Source organism: Spea bombifrons, chromosome 3, assembly GCF_027358695.1.
Source record: "Spea bombifrons isolate aSpeBom1 chromosome 3, aSpeBom1.2.pri, whole genome shotgun sequence".
Classification (NCBI taxonomy): Eukaryota; Metazoa; Chordata; class Amphibia; order Anura; family Pelobatidae; genus Spea; species Spea bombifrons.
The window spans coordinates 85,005,340-85,024,901 of NC_071089.1; the positions used below are offsets into that span (position 1 = coordinate 85,005,340).

At 37.1% G+C, this 19,562-nt stretch overlaps 1 protein-coding gene across 1 annotated transcript in view; it reads left to right on the forward strand.

Annotated features, from left to right (window-relative positions):
- The window catches only part of LOC128484060 (IgGFc-binding protein-like), a 70,874-nt gene extending 52,991 nt beyond the window's left edge, over positions 1-17,883 (forward strand). The window contains exons 84-112 of the mRNA XM_053460378.1: positions 150-349; positions 454-834; positions 1,071-1,354; positions 1,787-2,058; positions 2,143-2,196; positions 2,902-3,000; positions 3,721-3,968; positions 4,542-4,719; positions 4,810-4,921; positions 6,048-6,139; positions 6,231-6,407; positions 7,143-7,345; positions 7,993-8,137; positions 8,302-8,543; positions 8,684-8,848; positions 9,736-9,863; positions 10,519-10,787; positions 11,441-11,649; positions 12,221-12,362; positions 12,572-12,822; positions 12,988-13,117; positions 13,254-13,422; positions 13,536-13,712; positions 14,183-14,313; positions 14,534-14,733; positions 14,852-14,987; positions 15,840-15,977; positions 16,598-16,700; positions 17,135-17,883. Of these exons, the coding sequence (XP_053316353.1) occupies positions 150-349; positions 454-834; positions 1,071-1,354; positions 1,787-2,058; positions 2,143-2,196; positions 2,902-3,000; positions 3,721-3,968; positions 4,542-4,719; positions 4,810-4,921; positions 6,048-6,139; positions 6,231-6,407; positions 7,143-7,345; positions 7,993-8,137; positions 8,302-8,543; positions 8,684-8,848; positions 9,736-9,863; positions 10,519-10,787; positions 11,441-11,649; positions 12,221-12,362; positions 12,572-12,822; positions 12,988-13,117; positions 13,254-13,422; positions 13,536-13,712; positions 14,183-14,313; positions 14,534-14,733; positions 14,852-14,987; positions 15,840-15,977; positions 16,598-16,700; positions 17,135-17,603 (5,504 nt within the window). The 3' untranslated portion in view covers positions 17,604-17,883. The remainder of the gene's footprint in view (positions 1-149; positions 350-453; positions 835-1,070; positions 1,355-1,786; positions 2,059-2,142; positions 2,197-2,901; positions 3,001-3,720; positions 3,969-4,541; positions 4,720-4,809; positions 4,922-6,047; positions 6,140-6,230; positions 6,408-7,142; positions 7,346-7,992; positions 8,138-8,301; positions 8,544-8,683; positions 8,849-9,735; positions 9,864-10,518; positions 10,788-11,440; positions 11,650-12,220; positions 12,363-12,571; positions 12,823-12,987; positions 13,118-13,253; positions 13,423-13,535; positions 13,713-14,182; positions 14,314-14,533; positions 14,734-14,851; positions 14,988-15,839; positions 15,978-16,597; positions 16,701-17,134) is intronic.
- Positions 17,884-19,562: the final 1,679 nt, after the last annotated feature.

Sequence of the window (19,562 nt, forward strand, 5' to 3'; positions counted from 1 at the left end):
TAAGACCTTGATCGACATGATCAACATTATATCAGTACATAAATACTATTGTTGTATGTGTAATTGCATTACCTATACATTATAATGATAATCATATGAAGTTAAGATTTGAGTTTATTAAAACAAAGTGTATCTGATTTTTTTTGTAGCACCGACGTGTCCACCCAACAGTCACTATAATTCATGCATGAGTTCCTGTCCTGCCACATGTCTGGAACCACATGCCCCAGAAAACTGCAGCACCCCATGTTTGGAAGGCTGTGCATGTGATGACGGATATGTCATTAGCGGAGGAACATGTGTTTCCAAGTCCCATTGCGGTTGCTACTACAATGGTACTTACTACAATGTAAGTAAATAAGAAACACAGGTTAAATGATATCATCAAAACAGACTATAAACAAACCACCCTATAAAACAACTGGTACAATTTATTATATGTTTTAATCACAGGAAGGGGAGAAGTTCTTAGAAGGAAACTGTGAAAATAGCTGTGAGTGTTATGGAAACAACAGCGTGGTCTGTTCCCCGATATCCTGTGCCAAAGATGAGATCTGCAAAGCTCAAGATGGCGTTTTGGGCTGCTACCCTCCGAGCACTGCAATCTGTCACATTTATGGTGACCCTCATTATACAACATTTGATGGCACCCTCCACCACTTCCAGGGATCATGCAACTACACGGTGACAGAGACATGTGTGAACACATCAAACAACTTTATTGTCTCTACACGCAATGAACACCGAGGAAACCCAAGCTGGACTGCCATTAATTCTGTTGCTCTTACTGTGAAAGGAGCTCACATCGTACTACAAAAGAACAATATTGTTCAAGTAAGTGATATGCTCACATAACAGATACATGTTGCTTTTAGATATATCAATATTAAATATTCCTAAAACTATGCCTAATATTATCTACAATGTTAATATATATTTGTATGTAATATGCAGTTTGCACTACTAAATAGACATTTTTAATCCACTACTCATATGCCTTCCATTTTAACCATTTCCACTGATTATCTGTTTTTTTGTGTGATAAATTCTTTTCTCTGCATTTTTTTCAGGTTAATAATGTTACAGTAACTCTTCCCACTAATCTATCTGGTATAAGTATCACCCAAACTGGTCCCTATGTCATAGTTACCACAGACTTTGGCCTGGAGCTTCAGTTTAATGGTGATCATGAGTTGTTTGTTAGAATAAAGGAAAATTTCAAGGGAACATTATGTGGATTGTGTGGCACCTACAATGATAACCGTCATGATGACTTCATGACACCCAATGGAAGTGTTGTAACGGACGTCAATGAGTTCGGCAATAGCTGGAGAGTCGAAGATGATGAATGGTTGTAAGTATTTTCATGGTTATGGACAAAAAACAAATTAACCTACTAGCATAAAAATTATTATATGGTGAGAAAAGTGGGTGATTGCAGTTCATGTTTATGTTGAAAATTGCAATACCACCAACTAAATAAAAATATCTAGTTAACACATTAATAATATCAACAACCATTTTCAATTTTAGATTTAACTAAAATATATTTGTGATTGCGTATTTTCTGCAATAGTTCATTATTTTATTGATACTATGGTAGTTTAGTTAAATGTAAGTATTGATCTCTGAGTCTCTGTTGCCATATCAATGTATCTTGTAAGACAGTTCTGAATTCACAGCTTACAGTCATACTACAAATAAACCCTGTTCAAAAGTAAAAAAACACAAAAAGAAATAAAACACAATGGCGTTTAAATAACCTCAATTGTTTGTGTATCAACAGGTGTGATCCAGTTCCTCCACCTCCCCCAACATGCACTCCATCTTTAGAACAAGAGGCTGAAAAGAAATGCTGGATTTTGAAACAGTCTGATGGTCCATTCAAACCCTGTCATATGTACATTCGTCCGCACCTGTATTTCGAGAGCTGTGTCTTTGACCAGTGCGCTACAGGAGGCAGCGACGAGCAGCTCTGTAATGCGTTACAGTCATATGCAGCCGCCTGCGAAGCTCTGGGAGTTTCTCTGGGAGACTGGAAAAATAATACAATTTGTGGTGCGTATCAGTTCTATATGTGTTCCTTCATCAGATAAATACAGTATTTCACGTGACAACATATTACTTTGTAATTACATACAGATCCAGATGCAACAACTGAACGACCCGTTTCTTCTACCACACACACAGTTCCAGGTAAGGTTCTCCCATGTAACTCGTCATCCTCCCTCCCAAACATTTTGTCATGTACATTAATTTATATGGCAATATGTTTGTGTGCCATAGGTTCCTTAGTTACTACTCCTCATTACATTACATTACATACTCCAGCCACCACTTCACATTCTGCAACAACTCCTACAACTCCAGATGTGTTAGGTAAATGTACGTCATGGCTGTTCTTTAAATAGGTCCAATTATTTTGTGGTGGTCTCAGTATTCCCTCAAAGACAGGTATTCCAGCATAGAAACAACGAGATGACAACTCTATATTAAGAATGTATTTTGTTCTTTATTATGCCTCCTCCAGTTCCTAAATTTTGACCTATTCTGACCGCATGATCAGATCTAACACAAGTAAACTGGCCCACAGATGTTAAAAGTGAGAGAGAAATTAGTTGTGAGGGCAGAACAAAACAATTCACAAAAACATGTATAGCTCCCTTTTAGATACATTGTAAAAACTATTTAAAAGGAAGACCCAACTTGATAAAACTCAACAGATTTCTGTTGGCTTATTTTGTGTTCATTTTTAAGAATCAGGATATAAAGATAATTACAGGAGGAATGTTTTAAGGGGTAGAAGTCTTACGAAGCCTTAAGTAGCATGTTATAGTGCTGTTGTAGTCCTGATATACTTGATATTCAAGTGAATGTGTTTTGTATTGTTTTTCTTTAAAGAATCCACTCCAGCACCATCAACCAGAACTACAACAACATCACAAACAACAATACGAACAACAACAACATCCAGAACTCCTACAACACCAACAATATTAGGTAAATAATCCAATTTCAGTATCAAAACATTACATGAGCCATTTTGTTTTATTTTTATTGTAATAGAGATGTTTCTGTAGTAACACTAAATAATACAATACACGTGTGGGGTGTTCCGGGTTTTAGTATTATTATTGGTAAATGTTATATTTGAATATGATAGTATTATTTTGTCACCACTTATTTCATTGTTGTTCTTGCTCTAAAGTAAGTTTGTATGTAGAATGTATGTTTTGGATTTTATATACTGCTAGACTATGAGTTCCTTTTTGTTCTGAATGAGAGTTGATGTTACATTACAGTAGTTCCCCAAAAGCTGTTCAGAGGGGCCTCTAGGGCCACACAGGGACCTTTTAAAGCTGGCATAGCTGCTGTTTCTATCATTATTTGATACTAGGCATGTTCAAGATGTGGATTTACATAAACTTTACATACATTTTTAATTTTCACTAGGGTGCAAATATAAGGTAAGGGCCTATATATGTGAATGTTAAAATTTTGTTTTAACAGATCTTCTGTCTTGTAAAAGGTACTGGTGTGTCCTATTTTTATTTTTCTCTCTTTTTTATGACTTTTTTAAGATGTACAGTACATCTCCATATGACTTTTAATGCCACATGGGAGTGTGTATCTCATGAAATCGGATAGCCCATTCTCTTACATTCTGTAAGGAAAGGCAGCATTTATAGTTTCACTCCATAACTTGCCATTGTATTCCAGATGATGCCATCTGCAGCGCCTCTGGAGATCCTCATTACAACACGTTTGATGGTGCGGTTCACCATTACATGGGAAATTGCAGCTACACGCTCTCCAAACTTTGCAACGGATCACAGGGACTGTCTGATTTCCATGTGTACACCACCAACGAGCATAGGGGCTCCAATACCAAAGTTTCCTATGTCCAGTCAGTGCACGTACAAGTTGACAACGATACATTTACACTACTCAAAAACAAAAAATTCAATGTAAGCTAATATTCTCTATGCATTCATGTTTAATAGTTTCTAACTTCTGCTGTACTACCATGTATGGCTATATATATATATATATATATATATATATATATATATATATATATCTATACCTATATATATATACCTATATATATATATACCTATATATATATATATATATACATCATTGCCAAATTAAGATAAATAAAATGTATTAAGTGGATGGAGTCTTTAGTTAATGATGATGCCTTTTATTAGTCTACAGTCTAATATAGAAAAAGATTCAAAGTCACATAACTTTTAGGTGCTTTAGAGGTCTCAATTTTAGTCAGCCGAAAGAGGTTCTAAGGCAAAAAAAAAATAATTTTCAGAAATGTTGAGCCATATAAACGCAAATAACATTTCATTTAGTTGTATTTACCTGTGACTAAATTTTCGTGTATCTTATGGTCTCTTTTTCGACTGTTGCTATAGAAGCTAATGATGAAAGCATCAAATGAAACGAAATGTTACAGAATCTTTGCTCATGTTTAAAAAATATCATATATACAAGTTTTAAAAACAGCACATTTTCACTTATTACAGGTTAATGGAAAAAGAAGAAATACACCAGTACAAAAGGGCAGCAGATACAGAGCATATATCAGTGGCAATTACTTAATTGTAGAGACAGATTTTGGACTGCGAGTGAAGTTTGATGGTAATCACTATGTCGATGTGTATCTACCATTAGACTACAAGGGGCACGTCTGTGGATTATGTGGTGAGTTTTAACATTCCGTTCCACCCAAGTAGTATAAATGTAGTATAAATGAGCACCCAGTAATGCTATGTTAATATGTCATATTTCCAGGAAACTATAATGGCATACCCGGTGATGACAACATTAAACCGGATGGTAATGCAGCAGTAGACTCCAGAGAACTAGGAGACAGCTGGATAGTTTCAGACAAAGATGGCAAAATGTAAGTTTTGAAGAATGCAGCTATTAAGAAAAAACTGTGAATGTAGTTATTACATGTTAAGTTATTATTACCTTTATGTTCAAGGCAACTGAGTAGAAGGGAAGAAAAGCAATTCTTACACCTAACGTATTCAATAATAGACTTGTGCATCTGGATTTTTTACCAAACTTTCCAATTTTGTTAATTCATCCGAATATCTCAAAATGAAGAGAGGCCTAGAGGAAACAAACAAAAACACAGCAGACTGCTCTGAATTGTCATTTGAATTTTTTTTCATATCTCACTTACTCTTACTCACGTTCTCTCACACACACTCTCTCCATGCCCCCTACCTTCTCCGCCAAACACTTCTGTCTCCAAATCTCCTTTTCTGCAGCCCCACTTCTTGTCTTGTCTTTTCTTGTTCTTCCGTCTTCTTTCTTGGTCTGCTTCTCCCCCCACTAACTGCTCCATTAACCTGGCCTCCTGGAGTGCTTTCACAATAAGAAGGAGCCTTGGCAAGCTCCACGGGAACAACCTCTCCCCATTCCTCTAATCAGAGGAGAGCGTGTGCTTGAAGGATCTGACCTTTAGCAGAAGCGCTCCGGGTGGCCAGAATAATGGAGGCCAGAGGAGAGAATCGGACAAACAAAGAAGAAAGAAAACAGAAGACGCGACAATTTGTTTGAAAAATTTGTCCACAATGTTTTCAGTCCATGTGCACAAGTCTATCCAGTAATGTTATGGCATTTGAGATGCTGCTGGTTACTTGACATATTACCCTATTCACTCTCTGCCCCATTTGTTTGCCAAGAAAACAAGTACTCCAGATAACAGTTTATGGTTTTATAGACACAGGTTGTTCATTAGCTACTACAGGAGAAGCAATAGAAAAATCGTAATATCTTTAACCCTATGAGAGCTCCTTAACAGCCCACAACCCCAAAACTACTGCCTTCTAATGTGGCTCTGTCATAAGCCAAATGTTGCCCTTCCCAAAGTTATGCTAGAATTCTCACATTACCACAAGTGACCGAATTTCTTTTTCTGGGAGATCCAGAATTTGCTTTGTGGCTAGTTTTAAGTATGGTTTTCAAACAATGATAGGAATCTGAAATTACATTCTCTCTTCCATTTTGTTCCCTAGCTGTGGCAGCCTAGATCTGGATATTTGTGACCCTGCCATTGTCAACAAATACTCTAGCGATGATGTTTGTGGAATTATAAATAACCCAGCAGGTAAAGATCATATAGTGGATATACATTGTGTTTTCCTTTTTCCAGTCAAATAATGAAAATATTAATGTCAAATATTCCCTTGTATTTTAAGGACTCTTCAAAGAATGTCACAGTTTTGTAAATCCAGAAAATTACTTTGAAAACTGTGTTCTGGACATGTGTTTCACTGAAGGCGAATCTACCTCCCTTTGCTACGCTGTCCAGGCCTATGCCCAAAAATGCAGAGAAGCTGGAGTCTGTATAGAATGGCGGTCAGACACATTCTGTCGTAAGTATTTCTCCAAGTCTGTATTACGAATTTCCCAAGTAAAGTTACTCAGAGCTGGGTTGGGAATACAGTGGGCACTAGGCAGAGCCACAAATTACATTTAAACACAAGTTACATTGAAAATATAGGGGCATAAATGCAAAAATGTGCAAAGCATAGTGGAAACAGAGAGTATGCATGGCCTTATATAGCTTCCTGTGCCCTACAACTTAAGCAGCTGCTCAGGCACCTATTGGTATCGAGGAGCTCTCTAAAAGGATGAGGGGAAAATGAGACGCTGATTGCTCATAGAGTTAGTGCTATAATATATATTTATTTAAATAAGACTTATGGTCATTAGTATTGAATTTCCCCTGAATATTTTCACCAAGGGTCCCCTAAAAACAGTTACCCTTGCCAAGGGGTCATAGGGAGCAGACTAGGTTGTTGTATAAATCACCCTATAGATGGTATAGTACATAGCTATAAGAGCAACATGTTGGTATATAATAAAAAGAGTATATTATAAAATTGAATGTTAATTTACCTAACACTAACATTTGCTATAGTCTGTAGCATATAAGAAACATTCACTACCTTTAATTTTTGTCCTAAAATATCCTGAAATCCAGCAGAACAACTCGCAGAATCCGCATATTTGACACGTCTTAAATATTCTTTCTGTATTGTTCTTTTGTTATCACACGTGAATACATAAATGCATAACAATAATATTTTGTATGCAATCTTATATAGCGATATCGTGCCCTGCAACAAGCCAGTACAAGAGCTGCAGCACAGAATACCCTGTCACCTGTTATAACTCACCTTCAGTATCACTGTACAAGCCTTTGGCCGTGGAAGGCTGCTTCTGTAACGATAGCTACGTTTTGAGCGGAGACAAGTGTGTTCCCGAGAGTGACTGTGGTTGCATCGATGCACAAAACAACTTTTATCAGGTATAGCAATGCAAATATCTACAGATGTAAAGCATATGGTACAGTCTTGATTCTGTAATTTTAAACAAAGTGGGTTAGATGACCCTAATTAGCATTCATTTGTACAAGTAATACTACCCTTGTATAAATGGGTAAGGGGTAATTGTTCTGTTTTATGTATTTTACCTGCAATTCTTCATGTAGCCACCATGGTGCCTTAAGTCAAAGTGGCTTTAGGAAACATTAACACCTTTATTGGATCCCTTCTGTGCTCTGTTTAATGGGCTCACTAAAAACCCACCTATTAAGAGATACATACAATCAACCTTCCTAACACTCTCAACCTACATCATGACGGAAACCATCTATTATTCTCAGCTTCAAGATCTCCATACCACTGAGCGCTCCACGTGACCCTTGCTGCAATGAAATCATCCTAGCCCAAACAGCCCTCTCCTTTTGTCTCGTTCCCCTTTAATCGCCTTATAGACAATATGCTCTCAAGGGCAGTATTAACATGTGCTAACGTTAGTGTCAGTTTCAAAGTTACTGATAATTTTCACTGTTCTCCATATTGTCAATGCAATCGGAATTTTAGGTAAAGAACCTAAAATGTACTGTAGAAATACATGTATTTTGTTGTAACATTATTTTGACTTCTTTTACAGCTTGGTGAAAGTTGGTATACACACGAAGACTGCACTGAACGTTGCACGTGCAATAGAAACAACAGCATTACTTGTGCACCATGGGAGTGTGGCCTCTTACAAACATGTCACAGGGAAGATGGTGTTCTGGGATGTCATTCATCTGGTGTGTACATTTAATTGCTTTTTCACTGAAATTATATTTCCCTTTGAAATTCAAAAACAGTAACATAAATTTACCACGTTATTCATAATAAATGGTTCTTGTGGGTTAATCGTGGTATTTATGCCTATTTACCCGTCATGAAACATATGGTTTTTTTTTTACAGGGAAAGTGGCTTGCCATGTATCAGGGGATCCCCATTACTTCACCTTTGATAAAGTGATGCACAGTTTCATGGGTACCTGCACTTACATTATAGTTACAACCTGTGATAGCAGAAATGTTATTCCACTGACCATTAGTGGGAAGAATGAGGACCGTGGACAACGGACGGCAACATATTTGAAAGAGATTTACATTGATGTTTATGACATGCGCATTACGCTGCAGAAAGAAAAGAAAACACTGGTAATATTCAACATTTCATAAAAATTTTTGTTAAACATAGTTTTCATACTAACATCATTCTGTATTGTGAAATAGGTACACAAACAATGAGACTACCTCTACCTAATCCAATTATTTGTTTTTATGTGTTTTTCCAACAGATTGATAATAAAAAGGTCCATGCTCCATGGGCCGGGAAAGTAAAAGGTGTTTCCATTGGAAATGTGGGTCTCTATGTTGTTGTGGAGACAGACTTTGGCTTGATGGTCAAGTTTGATGGTAACCACCATCTTGAAATCATCCTCCCTGATTCCTACTATAACAAGGTGAAGTAATGAGCGTTGTGTAATTCTCTATGTAAATATTACTATATGTACTGTATGTTTTTGAAGCTATGAATGCCAGAATGCTGTTGTGTGCTTGTTTTTGATAAAGAGGTAAACCTTTTGAAGGAAAGATGGAAATAGAGGCTTAACACTTAGGTACTGGGTCAAATCAGAGGCACTGCTACAAGAGAGAGGAAGGCATGATATATAAACATACAGCATGATAAAGTAACCTCACACACAGACTAAAAAAATACATACCTGGGTGAATCTTCCAACCAATAATATAAAAATATAAAAATGAAAGTAAGAGAGCACACCTAAGAGTTCTTCTAAAGAGGCAAGATTAAAAAAAAAAGTGGTAGTATTACAAAAAAATTAATTGAAATTTCAGTAAAACCACTGTTTTTTCGTTGCACTGTGTTTTCGTATTACAACTCCTAGGTATATAACTTTGTTATTAAAAATGTATGGAGACACCGTTTTTTTTTTTAAACTAAACTGTAAGTGGCAGGTGAGGTGAAATATTTTATCTTGCTTGGTCTGATTTAGCAAGTATTTCCACTGCTTTTATGACATCACCACCCATTGCTGAATTTGATGGATCTTTAAGAAAGTAAAGTTATGTACATCAGTTTTGTTAGACATATTTATTGAAGGTATTTTATAAATAATTTTGCAAGTAATAGGACTAGTTAGAGTTTTGTCATAAAAAGAACAGGATACAACATTGCTGTGTTGTAATGTGCGTTATAATAACTGATACAAACAGAGCTAATGAAACATTTCTTTCTGTTTTTGTTTTGTTTTTAAATCACCATTACAATTGCTTGTGCTTGTTTTTTTTTACTCATTCAGGATCACTCATATATGTCTTTACATTGTAGGTTTGTGGTATGTGTGGCAACTTCAATGGGTTGAAGGATGATGAATTCCTTATGTCAAACAACCTTCAAGCTACCAGTGTAACTCAGTTTGGAAACAGCTGGAAATCAGAAAAGGACAGTGACAAGAGGTACATTTCCCTTTACATTATACACATATATGTGTACATATTGATGATGTTATGATAGATTGACGATGATGAAGATAGATAGGATAGATAGAAATGCATTCATGATCGCTAAGTAGCAGAGGGCAAGGTGTATTATCTTACCTTAGGAACTCCCCAGGTTTGACCTGCAGTCTCCAGGTGAAGCCCTATGTCCCTATTTCTTCCTTCTTTGGGCAGAAGAACAGCAATGGATGCTCCTCATCCATGTTCTGCATACTCCCACCTACTTTCCCCAGCTCTCTGTCCAGTTCCCTCCCAGTAATGGCTGACTGGGTTTAGTTTACACACATTTTTAACTGGCCTTGATGCCAAAAGAGGGAGAGCTTCAAGTAACCTGCCCTGAGAAGTTCCCAAACAATGATAACAAGGGCTGAATAGTTCTTATCTGCTGTCAAATTCTATATGTGTATCATGTAGTTGATAATGCAGATGGATAAACAGTATTAACAGACGGATATAGCTAGGTAATTCGTTGAGATGTTAGATTTTCTAATCTGCAAAAGGTAAATCCGCCAGTAAAATGTAACAGATGAATGTAAGTATCAATATATTTATGAAGCAACCAAGTATGTGCATACCTTATTTCATTGTATTGTTTCTATTTCTCTAACCGCAGCTGCTTGGATGATAACAGAGTGGATCTGAACCCACCATGCACAGCTGACCAGAAACCAGCTATAGACAATCAGTGCAATGTACTTCTTTCAGATACATTCAAAGCTTGCCATCATCTCATTGATCCTGTGCCATTTGCTGAGAGCTGTGTTTATGACATGTGTAGATATAATGGCATGGTCTCTACACTCTGTGCTATATTCCAAGCCTATGTTGATGCCTGCAGATCACAAGGAGTTAACATTCAGTGGAGAAGTTCAACTTTGTGTCGTAAGTGTACAAACAGAATATGAGATCTCCATGACAATAAATACAACTGAGGGGCTAAAAAGTTATACCAGTTTCATTATACACTTTCATGCACTACAGTCTAATTTGAGGAAACAATCTTTTAACTCAGAAAGCCGTAACGTACAAAGGGCCACAGCCTAGTTCATATGCTAATTCAAGCTGGTCATTTTTTTCACTCTGACCTAAAACTGACTAAAACTCTGACTATACAGCTAAACTGGGGAATGCCTAAATAATTTGCAGATCAAAGCCATGATGTTCTAAAGATGTTATATATGTTAAATTATGATTGGAAGTGATGCACATGTTATCTTGAGGCAAAGAAGAGTAAATGAGTAATGAAAAAAAAACATATACAATAGAATTCCAAGCTAGCCGGGGACCTAACCCATATTTGTACTGATCTTTAAACACTGGTGGGGTGATAGCAAAATGTGAGAAATTCTGGGGTTTCGTATAGACTACTATGAAATGATGAGCAGGACAATTGTGTTGATTTCCATGACAGCTGCTCCAAATATAACACTCTACTTCACAACAGCTTTACTTTTGCCTTAATACATACATCATTGATTTGTTTAGGTTTCTAATGATTTTTGAGTTGTGATTGATACATTATCTTTATATTACAGCGCTGGCTTGTCCTTCTCACAGTCATTACTCAAACTGTGCCTCTCTCTGTCCACCTACCTGCAATGACATCTATGCATCTGCTGTCTGCGACAAGCCCAGTAGCTGTGTGGAAGGCTGTGTCTGTAATGATGGATATGTGCTAAGTGACAACAAGTGTGTGCCACTGAAGTCATGCGGCTGCAGAGATTCCAGTGACAACTACTATAATGTAAGCTGTGCATCGTGTTTTATATATTTACCAGTAGTGGTATATGTAGGATGATGCCCTAGGTATAAACAGCCCCGCAAAACCTACTTGAAGCAGGGTATACACATCGTAGCGCTGTGCATCCTCTGTACTGAGTACCGGGATGTTGAGCTGTCATCATATCCCTGCATACTGCTCAAGGGCACACATGGTGAAGGCTAGACACATCATGGAGGCTTGTGCCAGCTAGACATAGCTTTGCAAGAGGGTTACAAGAGGGGGTGTCTGAGATCTCCTAAACTGTCCCAGTGAGGAATTGAGCACAGGGCAGCAACATATAAGGTGTACGGCCCCCAATAAAGCAACCTGGGGGCTGCAGCCCCTGCAGGCCTGCAGCAGTTGGCCTAGGCCAGAACATTCCAGTGTAACAATGTTTAAAGTGTACAATAAACTATGAATTAAATATCTATCAATTAAAAAAATAATGTGTATACCCCTGGTATCAACTGTTATTAGTTTGCACCAGCTGTAAGTGTTCTTAGTATTAATAAATAAGTTATGCGGTATATCTGACATGTCTCTGTTTTGCTAGATTGATGAGACCTGGATCACTCCACACTGCACGCAGAAATGCCAGTGCACTAAGGGCAATACAATCAAATGCAAAACATTCAACTGCCCCCATGGAATTTGTAGCCTGAACAGTCAAGGCAAATACAACTGTAAACCAACAAGTAAGTGCTATGAGGGAATTTAGGCTATTAATTTCTCTAGAAAATCAAATGGTACATGTTTCATACCAGTGTAGATGTGTATTTCTTGTCTTGAATGCAGTGATACTGCATAGAAAATGTTTCAATGTAACAGTTAAAATATATTTCTAGTGTTCAATCTTAGTTTGAATATGTTTATTTTCTAAATTCTGATTGCGTATTTTTTTTAGGCTTTGCAAAATGTACGATTGCGGGTGATCCGCATTATCGGACCTTCGATGGGTTGTCACATCATTTCCAGGGCAGGGAGACTTACATGCTGGCACTAACATCATCCCAAACACCTGACTATATGGAACCATTCAAGATTGAAGGAAAGAATGAGCCTATGACCAGATATAGCTCTTTCACTGTATTAAAAGAGATGCGCATTGAAGTTTATAATCAAGTTATTGTATTTTCACAAAACAAGAAACTAGTGGTAAGAATTTCAGATCATATATATATACACAGTATGGACGTTTGCTGACAATGTCATAAGGATGTATATTTAACATACGTCTAGAACTATAAAAGTATAAGCTAATTGATTAATGTATTGCTTTTCAGTTTTACAAAGCAATTTTTTTTCATCTTTGTGTATTAGGTAAACGGAATAAGATCAGAACCTCCCATCCGTCCACATGAAGGAATATACATATATCAGAAACCAACAAGAATATATTTGGAAACAGATTTTGGCCTTTCTGCTAGTTTTGATGGCAAGGAAAATGGAGGTAAAAATCTTGCCTTAATCATGTTAAAATCTATCAGTGTACATTTTTATTCAGTAATGTTAGTGTTACAGTAATACAGCTGAAGAACTTAAATATTTACAGTAAACACTAACTTATCTTTTTTTTTTTGTAACAGACATTACTATCCCTAACACATACAAGAATATTTTACAAGGGCTTTGTGGAAACTTTGATGGAAGGTCTTCAAATGATTTTACCCGTCCTGACGGCAGTTCGGTCAGAGATGTGGTGACCTTTGGTGAAAGCTGGAACGTTAAGGGTTTGAAAACCAGTCTTAGAATCAGGTAACCTAAGTGCTTGCTAATTAAAATTATGAAATCAGCTTTTTTTATTCGTTTTATAAATGTATTGATTATTACATATTTGTAAATGTAATAAAACATGCTATCCTTTACAGACGAGACACAGGAGTATCATTGCTTGAAGAAGAAGAATTAAACACAGGGGACAACTTAGCCTGTTCAGCTTCACAGCTTGCCTCTGTAAACAGCACTTCATTCTGTGGAATTCTTAGGGATAGTAACGGACCATTTAAAGACTGTCTTTCATATATTTCACCAGAAGACTACATTGTGTAAGTAGACCAGACTGGGCTTTCTACGTGTTATAAGTAACATAACATTTGTAATAATTATACCTTAATATGTTCATATATCAAAATATATCTAGAGATCTGTGCATGATTTATGCAATTTGCCCTCCCTTTAAACTTTTATTCACCTTTTTATTGGGTGGAATTATAAGGCAGTCACAGCAAAAATTTGGTTTGCTAAGTTTATTCTGAATGGTCTTGTTTTAAATCACGTCTTGAATGATAACAATTGCTATCAGGTGTTGATGATGTAATATCTGATATTTATGACCCTGCAAACTGCCTACCTGATCTGTTACATTTTTTTCTCCTTTCACTAATTTAGTTATTTTTCCAGTGTTGGAATCTGTATTGCTTTACAACACTCTCCTTGTATTCAAAACAATGAAGAGAAAGCATATATCTGCGCTATACCATAATTATTAATTCGGTGTGTTTTGTTTTATGTTTAGGAACTGCCTCTATGATACATGTGCAGAATTCCGAAGCACTGAGCTACTCTGCACCAATCTTGAGCAGTATGCGCTCGCCTGCCAAGAAAATGAAACCATAGTCGACGGATGGAGACAGAGAACTGGTTGTGGTAAGAAAGACAGGATTTGCCTACGGAATTGCCTAACTCTTGGTCTGAGATAAAATTCATGACCACGGTGCTTTATTTAATGAGAAGAAGGTTCTGACACGGCTGCATTGCTGAGGAACATATGGATTTCTAACTCTAATATTACATTTTTTCAATGAATTGTATTTATAAATGGCAGATAACCCTTAACAAACTACTTTCTGGTGATTTTTTTTTATAGCAATGGAATGTCCCTCAGAAAGTCAATACCAAAGCTGCATGACGTCCTGTCCAGCATCCTGTAGCAATTTGGCATCGGAGTCAGAATGTGAGACACCCTGTTCTGAGGGCTGCCAATGTCTCCCAGGATACGTTCTCAGTGGATATGACTGTGTACCCTACAAGCAGTGTGGATGCACCTATCTTGACAAGTACTACAAGGTACTAGCAAACTAGATCCAATGAACACTTATTACCACCTTATGTGTGTCATGACCTGTGGGTGTTATTGTTGTTTTTACAAATCGTATATTAATCTTGATATCTTTTCTGCTCCCAGAGTGGCGAAGTCTTCTACACTGATGACTGTTCACAGAAATGCACATGTGCAGAAAGTTTGCTTGTGTGTGAAGAAAATGAGTGTATGCCAAATGAAGTTTGTACAACAGCAGATCAGATTGTTGGCTGTTATGTCCGTAAGTCACATCATATAATTGTATCTGCAGATCAGTAGATTTCCATGAAATGGCAATACTGCATTTCTGAGCACTTTGCACTTTTACACAGTATAATATTTTTCATCATACATTTAAAATGATTGACCCCTAACCAGTTTAAATCAATCTAAAAAAGCTGTTCACATAACTAAAAATGTATAAACACATACAATAACTTACTTCAGGTTTATTTACATGTTTGAAAGATTATTTTAGTAATGCTAAGCAATCTATCAAAGACCATGAATGTAACTCTTGCACAGGTGATGTATGCATAGGAACTTCTCATAGGCTAACTGTTTTGCTATAAGCTTGGAAGGATAAAGTAGGGCTATTGTGCCCTCTTCAGTATAATTATTTTGCTGTTGACATAGTTACTATGAGCACCAGACCATGTATTACCCAGGGAAGTGCCCCCAGCTACTCTGTCCATGGCCACCAGGATATGTTGTCATATCATGGAGTGCCATGGCTTTAAGGTACAAAGGGTCTTTTTAAAGCAGTTTATGGAGGCTGTGCTGGCCTCGAGGTGGTATAATGTAAATGAGACAGTTGGGGAGATCAGAAATCTCATTGATGGATCTCCCTGTCCTGGTTTTGCATCGGAGAGGGGTGTCTGCCTCCCCACATGACTGACCTCTTTGGTCCTAGGCTTTAGTTAAAAGCACGTACAGAGTTACATAAAGCCACACTGTCACTGCTTTAGTCAAAGAATGTGGCTACAAGGAAGTGCAAACCAAAAGTGTAAGGGTCAGTGTCTGAAGGAGAGGGATCTTATACCTTAGCTTTTGCTCTTTTTATAATATACTTTCAATAATAATCTTTTTGTAGCTGGCCCATGTCTGGAGAACCCTTGTGAGAATGGAGGAACCTGTATTGAAGACCCACCTGGAATGAATTCTACTAACGGCATGCACTGCCAGTGTCCCAAGACATTCAGCGGGACATACTGCGAAATTGAAGATCCATGTAAATGACCATATTATTTTACATACGTGTGTTTTTATGTATATATATATATATATATATATATATATATATATATATATATATATATAGTTTGGGGTTACTGAGCTATGTTCATTGAAAACATGGAGATTTCTAGTTGTAACATAATTGCAAAAGATTTTTCTAATGATTAGTTAGCTTTTTAAACTTTAACTTGGATTACCTAACACAACGTGCCTTTAGAGCAATGGTTGCTGATAAACGGCCTCTGTAGCCTATTAAGATATTCCATTAAAATCAGCCTTTCCAGCTACAATAGTCACACACTGTATTTCTGATCCATTTGATGTTATTGTTATTGACAAAAATTGTTTCAAAAACAAGGAAATGTCCAAGTGACCCCAAGCATTTGAATGGTAGTGTATACATACAGTATGTTTCCTTAACACTCTCGCTCACATACACTCTCTTTAAAACTCTCTCCCTCTCTTTATATTTATTTATTTTAAAATGAACAATGTATTATCACCAAGTGGAGAGCCCACAAGGTTTCTATAGTGTGTGTTTATCATATTGACGTAATGTGTCATGTAATATATACTATCAATTAAATGACATATGTATTCCTGTTATTTCTTCAGATTATGATAACACAACTATCTATATAGTGATTGGAGTAGTGGTTGGAGTCTTCGTCATTAGCTTCCTGTTCATCATTGCTGCATATTTCTACTTTAGATCCAGGTATGTACACACACATTTAATGTATAGTGTACAGTGTCTAAAATGATCTTAATTATTAAAGAAACACTAACATGTTTAGCATGATAACTGCTTTTGTAGAAATAAAAATGTAATTGTCACCATAGTGTCATGACTTTACTAATCTGATTTTAATAGAACACAAACAAGCCTTACCACAGTCCCAAAAAGTAGGGGCAGTGGCAACAAGAGCACTTAAGGGGCTAGTTTTTCTAATCCTAAAAATGTACAATCGTCAAATATTTGTATCTATATTTATTATAGATAGATTGGATGATTAGCAAATAATCACAAGAAAATCTCGAAATACATTGTATCAGGTTGTATGTAAAATTCTGTAATTAGTTAGCACTTGGTACATGCTGAGGTACATATTCACACATGCAAATAATTAACATTTCTATTTGATCTTACAGAAGATCCAAGAAAAGTATAATTAGTTCCAGAGACTATTCCGAAGAAGGAAGAGAGCGTTATTCAAGTGTATCCGAAAACAGCTCAAGATCTGACTCTTCGCCAGTGGGGTTATTTAACATTGAGTATGCAGAAGAACCAAGTGTCAATAATACTGACAAAAATATATTTATGGCAATGCATGATGAGGCTGGCAGTGAGAACAAAACATTACAAAAGTCAGAGGCGCATGTTAATTTAGCATTTGAAGATGATGCAAACAATGAGGATCTAGGAAGAAGCATTAACACTGTATTTGAAGAATCAGGGGCTGCAAGTAATGTTGCATTTGAACCTGACACGACAGCAAACAATGATGATGATGAAAAGACAAAGAAGCCTGAAGAAGATAAACCAGCAAATGAAGAAAATGATACTGCAAATGAGAACGTGGATGAAGAAGACATCTGTATTGAAGAGACCCAACTATAATCATACTATAATTATAATTTTGATTATGTTCCATTTAGTAGATTCTAATCCGTACACTTTAATTGATGTACTATCTGTTAAGAACCACCATATCCTAATCAGGTCTTCATAGCAAGGGTCCTATCCATGTACATGTTACATGTACTCTATGTATTGATGCACTTAAAAAAACTTATATATTAATATATTACCCAAATGTACAATTTTATTATACTATTTGTATCACTTGTGATGTCATAAATTCTTGCAAACTTTATATAAATAAAATAGCATATATTCACTTATGTTTTGGTGTTTTTTCTAGCATAATTTCCGTTATCTGCTTTGTAACCTTATTATATCTGTTAAAGGTACATGTATATGACCAACACCAATGTAGTGTTTGATCAGCTCAAAATAATATATATATACTTATACAAGCTATAGGTCTTTTGTCAGCAATTTTGCACAGACCCACACAGGAACGCTGCAGGTCACGTAACGCAAGGTTACTCAATCCCGAAGTAAAAGCAAGGCTGCTCGCACAGAGAGCTATAATATGTAAGTGTGTATGATCATGAATGTGTAAGTGTGTGAGGGAGTGTGTGCTAGCATTGCTAGCTAGGAATGAATGTGCCACTGCGTATGGGCTGATGGGCTGTACTTGCCCCACGGGCCATAAAGTGCCAGCCCTCCCCTGTCAGTGAGGTGTCAGCCACTCTGCAAGCTCTCTTCAGAGGCGGACTGGACTGCCCGCTGCTGGAGAGGCAGGGCGGGTCGGAAAGATCATTGATCACCCTCTAACCGGCCCAAGATAAAGGGAGGATTTACACGCACAGATATCCCTCGGAAGAGATAAAGAGGAGAAGAGATAGAGAAAGTAGGGAGATAAAGAGAAAATGGAGACATGAGACAAAGAAAGGTAATCTGGGTGCTGAGAAAATTCTGTGGATGAAATTTGGGAGCTGGGCAACTCATATGGATGTAATCTGGGTGCTGAGTCAAATCCGTTGTGTGGAATGTAGTTGCTGAGCAAGTCCTGTGGATGCAATCTTGGTGCTGAGCAAGTCCAATGTGTAGAATCTAGGTCCAGGGTTTGTATGTCTTATTCAGTTAGTTGATCTATAACTGCAAAGCTCTGTTTCCATGTGTATTTATGTATACCTGCACTACATAGGGGAGGAAAGTGAGGTGTGGCACAGTGACAAAGGGACTTTGGGGGGAAAGGATGGGGAGTGCCACGGGAGTGGCCCACATAAGGTGCCAGCACACTTAAAGCCGGCCTAGTATTGTGCTCCTCCCCTGCCCTAAGCATGTGGCACGAACACTCCTTCTAATCTGTGGCAAGTATTTTTGTGGTTTTTTTTGGGGTGAAGGGAGTGACTACATTCTGGGGAGCACAGGGGGGGCAATCAATATTAACGATGGCCTTGTAGCCCCGTATTTTTTTTGTCTGCTCATCTTTTCAGACAGATGTTAAGGCAACCATTTTTCTTTGGGCACTGAACTAAACTGCCTCTTGTTTAATCTTTTTATGAATCAGGCACTCAAAAAAGGAGGTTTGATTTTGGGATATATCTCAGTTAAATAAACCGTAAAGTGCAAAGTTTTTATTGCAAGTATTTTTTTAAATGCAATACTGCATCTTCAATAAATTGTATAGGCCTTTTTATAAATTGATTATTGTAACATTTGTTTACATTATGCTTACCCCTTTAATGCATTTGCTTACCTCTGTAACCTGCATTACCGAGTGTCTATTGGGCAGCTCACATTATTTTCCTGTGTTTGTGGCTAGTTTGTATGCTCCCTATGCCCTCAGTAGGACTGATCCCAGACCAAGTGGCACTCTAGGCAAGAATATTCACTTGGGTCTCTCTCATTCTTTTACATAGCATATATTTTAAGACCTAGCAGGACTGAGCAGCGAGGGAGCTGTACAAAGCAATTATTTCCTGTGTAGGGGCAGCTGACCCAGGT